The sequence below is a fragment of the Ischnura elegans genome, chromosome 10 (genome assembly GCF_921293095.1).
Source record: "Ischnura elegans chromosome 10, ioIscEleg1.1, whole genome shotgun sequence".
Classification (NCBI taxonomy): domain Eukaryota; kingdom Metazoa; phylum Arthropoda; class Insecta; order Odonata; family Coenagrionidae; genus Ischnura; species Ischnura elegans.
This window is the reverse complement of record NC_060255.1, coordinates 94,548,245-94,553,752: the sequence shown is the minus strand read 5'-3', so window position 1 is coordinate 94,553,752 and position 5,508 is coordinate 94,548,245. Positions and strand designations below refer to the sequence as shown.

The 5,508-nt window shown below is 40.9% G+C and overlaps 1 protein-coding gene across 1 annotated transcript; it reads left to right on the top strand.

The window, feature by feature from the left end:
• Positions 1-1,491: 1,491 nt before the first annotated feature.
• On the top strand, positions 1,492-3,663 carry LOC124167155. Its single transcript, XM_046544960.1, has 8 exons — positions 1,492-1,597; positions 1,675-1,827; positions 2,140-2,280; positions 2,368-2,433; positions 2,544-2,609; positions 2,687-2,949; positions 3,176-3,365; positions 3,480-3,663. Exons 2-8 carry the CDS (start codon positions 1,710-1,712, stop codon positions 3,602-3,604), a joined length of 969 nt encoding a protein of 322 aa, XP_046400916.1. The 5' UTR covers positions 1,492-1,597; positions 1,675-1,709; the 3' UTR covers positions 3,605-3,663.
• Positions 3,664-5,508: the final 1,845 nt, after the last annotated feature.

Sequence of the window (5,508 nt, the reverse complement as noted above, 5' to 3'; positions counted from 1 at the left end):
TCAACACAGGAGTCGTGATGAGGTCATATAAGAGGTCGTACGTGAGACCTCTTTTAGACTCGACTCTAGGAGGTCTTAAAGAGGTCTTCACGGCTCATGCTGTGTGACTCTTGTTCGACTCGACTAGTAGTAGGTCTAAAGGTCTGGTTACACGGATATTTACACGTACAAGTTAATGTACGAGTGCATTTCCCAAATAATGAGGGTGAACTTGCCTCTGAACGTAAGACATTAAAAAAAAATAGAGGACGTATAATGTCTTTGAGATATACTAAATTGAGGAGACATTTATAGACCAAAGATTGGACCAATGGATTATAAAGTACATTTTTTTCTTAATTCTCCACCATTCCAACGGTGTGGGTATATTTCTCCTGTATTCTTATTTCCCCTGTAACTTCGTAATTCCGCGCGGAATAAATTTAAAATGGCGGTATTGCGAAAATACGAACGGAAAGTTACACCATAGTTACACAATCGGCCCCCTTGTGGTAGACCACAGAAACGACACATTCAGTTGTTAGTTGGCGTGGGCGCGTGGGTTTCCTTGTGATTCGGTGTGTTTGTTTTGCGACTCGGCTTCTTGTATTATTTGACCTCTGCTTCGTTTGGACTTTGCTCTCCTGTTTTGACCTCCGCACCTGATTGAACTACCCTAACGGAACCTTTATTGACTTCGCGCGTAATTTGGACCTCTCTCTCCCGTTTTCGACCCTCGCACCGCTTTGGACATTCCGCTCAGTGAATCTATTTTGACCCTGCCTCCTTCGGACTTTCTTTGATTTTCACCCTGCCTGAATCGGACTATTGCATCGTTTTACTTGCCCGATTTTTCTGGGTCTGTTTTGACATTTGGTGGACTTGAGTGTCGTCGTAGGACGCGTGCGTGCCCGGACATCGTCTTGAATTTCCGAGGTCAGTTTGGTTCGTATGCATTCCTTTTGCACAATTTATAATAATGAGTTCGCAATGAAATATATTTACGTGACTAATTTTTTTCTCGCCCTGCTGTTGAACCCTTCACGGAATCGGGACATGTTTTGGATCATCCTTCTTTGCTCTTCCTTTGGATTCCTAAAAAAATATTATCACCATACCTTCTTTGGACCGCTCTACTGATCCGGCTTTGTTTCGACCCGTTTTTCCTGGGATCGGCTTGTTTTATCGGACCCTCGTGTGCATCTTGCACCTCGTCTGGTTCGCAGAAAGTGTACATCGTGCTGAAAATCGAGGTGAGTAACGTTCATACAATACTAATATCGGCAAATGAGCGATAGGGTCGTCTGGGAGAAAATTCTCCCAGACTGGACTTTATCGCACAAACACCCTTATTAAATATAATTAATTGCGGCGGGTGAGATGTGTTCATGAATTGTTTATTATATTCACCCTGATCTTGCTCTACATGTGCGTAAGGGTGTACCATGATGAAAATTCCAGTTTAATCTATTTTGAGGAACTAGAATAATATAATAATATGTATTAGGAGTCTACAGGTGGCCAAGAAATGTGTCATCGAGGACTGCTGTTTCTCGTCAGCTTGAGCCTGATGCTACCTGGCATAAAGATACCTATGATAGAATACTAGGGCCTTATGGTATGATAATACAAAATGTTTTCTAATGGTGGACAGATTTGAGAGGAAGTGAAACTAAATTCATTCTTTCACTCCAGATACCGAGGAGCAAGCACGAAAAGTGGAGAGCAGAATGGCTCAGGTTAGCACTGAGGATGAGGATCATATACTCTGGGCAACCCAAGGGAACAAAGGGAAGAGGCAGAGAAAAAGGAAACATTTTGATGATATGGTGGAACTTGGAAGTGAAGGTAGGAATATGTTCCATCATGAATACTGGATGGTTCCTCATCCACTGAGGATTGGATATTCTTGGTGGATAAGGATCTACTGCTCCTCAGCCTCAATAGGAGTTATCTTTTATTTGTCGATTTTTGTAGCTCATTGTTTATGGTATTCAGGCTTTTGGTTTTGCAATCAATTAATTTCATAGTATTAGGCAACAGTTTCGCCGTGCTAAGCTGCTGGTTTCGTCAGGCTTTCAAGAACAACAAAAGTTGTTTGTTGTTCTTAAAACCCTGACGAAAGAGTAATTGTTCTCCAAATATGTTCTTTTATTCTAGGTGATGATCTTTTAGATAAGTTGCCCCCTCCACCTGTGGGATTGTCTCGTGGAGAACACACTAAAGGCATTCAAAGGCCTCAGTGCAGTGGAAGCATTAAAAAATCATCAAATACTATGAAGTCGGGCATCATTGAAAATGGTTGGTTTTCTCAATAATGTATGGACAAAGTTTGTGTTGAAGGAATTTAAATAGTCCCAATAATGATGCCTTACCTTTGCCTTCCAGAAGTTCATGAAAATTGTGCATCTAAAAGTGGACCAAGTTCGGTCAAAATTAATGTGGAAACGAATGGTAGGAAATATATTAATGATGGATGATAATGGATTATGTAATTTGTCATTCAGAAGGTGATTTGCAGAAAGAGGTTATATTTGGCATTGAATTGCTATTTTTGTTTTCAGGTCTTGGTGGTGACAATCAAGAAGGACCTCTGCCTTCTCCTATAGAGACAGATGACGTTGGAGGAGGTATTTTTACTTCAAATCTTGGTTTTAATATGTCTTTATCAATCAGTTTAATCCCTGCATTGCATACTATATTTCAGAATATAACATTGCAGCTCTAATGAAAAGAGAATTTGCAAATTTGCATGCCAGATTAGATAATATGGAAAGGAAGAATGAGACGCTAAGTAATAAGCTTGACTTTGTGCTGGCATTCCTTCAAAATGAAGGATTAGAGAGTTATTCTGGTGCCCAAATGTCGAGCACATTAGATGCTCTGCCAACTTTTCCATTAAAGTCAGTCAGAGAAATTACAACTTTTGAGGGAAAACTACTGAGTGATGAGCAAGCCCGGAAACAGTTGGTGAGCCATATCTTCAATTGATTCATATTTCTTAAGATGTGAAATATATTGTTTCTATGCAAGGTTTTCATTGTAGTAATGAGCCATGAATTTTAAACATTTTCCTGAAATAATAAGCATTATGAATTTTAAACATTTTCCTGAAATAATAAGCATTGTGAATTCCTTAGGAACTGGGTATGATGATCCAAAACATTCTAATTGAGATCTTTCTTGCACTTCGCAGAAGCTGAAAGTAAAACTCATTGGAGGAGCAAGTGGAGATGCCCACCTGAGGAGGGTGTTGTCGACCCTCCTGACTAATGAGTTAGCATATCAACTGACGTGGACTGGTCCACAGCATGGGAGCAAGAAAGGAGGGTGCTCCCAAGATACCATGTCTTTAAGAACTACTAAGTTTGCAGATACATTGATTGGTATGAATAAGTTTTCCTCCTGAATGGTATTTAGGTGGCTTATGAAGTCTACTTAATCATTTCCTCAGCCTTATAGTTATTTTCTATCACCCTTATGATGAATATATTTTCCAGCTGCTGTAATGGAGTCCCATTGTTCAAGCAACATTGCCAGCTTGGAGAGAGTAGCCAAGCAGTGGCTGCAGCATGCAGGAGACCGTTTGAAGTATGCCGAAAAAAAAAATGTTCCTGCTGTTTAGTTGTTGATATTGTTCCCATTTCGTGTCCAATAAAAAATTGTTCATGCCTGTAAAGTGAATTATATGTCTACTTATGACTTCCCATGCTTCCTTCCATTAGTGGTTTAGTTGCCTTTATTGTCAGTTCGTTTTATAATTTCAGGTGATTTATTAACAGGATGAGGAATGCATTTGTTAATCCAGCCTCTGCCAGCTTAACATCTAGGTAATTGATACTATTTGCCAAGGAACCAAAACCTTGGGAGATTGGTTGATGGCTGTCTACTTTTTTAACTGGAAACTTTTCTCTAAATGGTTATTTCTATTGAGTAGGTTAATGTTTTGGTATTTTTATACCTCTCCCTAGTGTGTTTGAATGTGTAGCTACTCTATTTCCTTTTTAATAACAAAGAAGATTGGTTTCTTTCACTGCTTTTTTCCAGTAATATTCATGGTCAGTAAGTTTTAGAACAACGGAATTACTATATTATTAACAGACGGTACTGTGGTCTCCCGGGGGTTATATAGGCAACCCGGCGTATTATGAATCGATTTTAGCGCCATCTTTCGGTATAATTAAGCGATGATAGATCGTAGTTCTACCATCAATCAACAGATGGCGCCCCCTTCGCAGCTACGGTCTTATAGGAGTCTTACGGGACCTCATGCAGGAGGTCTTTAGGAGTCTTACGTGACATCCTTCATGACTCTTGAATGATTGCATAAGACCTCATAAAGACCTCCTCATGAGGCATTTGAGACCGTGTCATAAGACTCATACAAATTTGTATGAGCTCTTTAAGACTTCACATAGGACTCATGTGTGTTGACTGGGAGGATACACTTCGGGCAGCGTGAATTCGCTACCGCGAATAAAATCGTTAAAACGAACGCTTACTGGTCTGGTTGCTCTAGTCCTTCGGTTAAAAACATTAATAAAACGGGGTTGAAAAAGTAAACTATAACATGGGTGACTCGTCATTGCTAAAATTTTGGAAACGTAGCTACAAAGAAGCCAGGTCCTTCGGTAGCATAGAGGAGGCTCACCTGCGTCGGTATAGATACTAGGGATCGGGCTGGTCCTAAACGCCCCAGTGCATAGTCGCAGACCTGCGTTGTGATCTGAATTAAGTGCTTTCAAATACGTCTCGCGAGCGGACGCATACAGGAATGAGCCGTAGTCTAATTTCGACCGCACCAGTGTGCGGTAAAGTAAAATTAAGGTGGAGCGGTCTGCTCCCCAAGATGCATGGCTTAAAAAATTTAAAATGTTCAGAGACTTCAAACAGTTTACCTTGACAGAATTAATGTGCTCCTTCCAGTTGAGTTTGTGATCGAGGGTCATCCCAAGGAAACGGACTGATTCCACAAATGAGATGTTTCTACCACCATGGAGTAACGTGGGATTTACATGGACGCCCCGAGTGCGAGAAAAGTGAACGCACTTTGTTTTCTCCAAAGAGAAAAGGAAGCCGTTATTTTGGGTCCACTTGTGAAGTTTATTGATGGTGAGCTGCGCCATACGCGATGCATTCACGACCCTGGATGATCTGCAGAAAATCGCGAGATCATCCACAAACAGTGACCCTATCACTGGCTCCTGGATGCAGTGAGCTATGTCGTTGATCGCAATAGCGAACAGCGTCACGCTCAAAACGGAGCCTTGGGGAACTCCATTGTCAAGAGGGTAAAAATTTGATAACAACTGTCCCGTCCTTACTTTAAAAACATGGTTGGTTAAAAATTTTGTATAAAAATGGGAAAACAGCCTCTAAAACCCCACTCGCGTAATACGCGTAAAATCTTACGTCGCCAGACCCGGTCGTAAGCCTTCTCTAAGTCGAAGAATACACCGACTACGTTTTGGCGGAGAAGGAAGGCTTCTTGGATGAAATTTTCAATTCTAACCAAGTGGTCGATGGTGG

Excerpts from the sequence above, each read along its gene's own strand:
- LOC124167155 (XM_046544960.1), top strand. The coding sequence starts at position 1,710 with ATGGCTCAGGTTAGCACTGAGGATGAGGATCATATACTCTGGGCAACC. Across the intron at positions 2,434-2,543 it reads AATTAATGTGGAAACGAATG|GTCTTGGTGGTGACAATCAA; the intron begins GTAGGAAATATA and ends TTTTGTTTTCAG. Across the intron at positions 2,610-2,686 it reads GACAGATGACGTTGGAGGAG|AATATAACATTGCAGCTCTA; the intron begins GTATTTTTACTT and ends ACTATATTTCAG.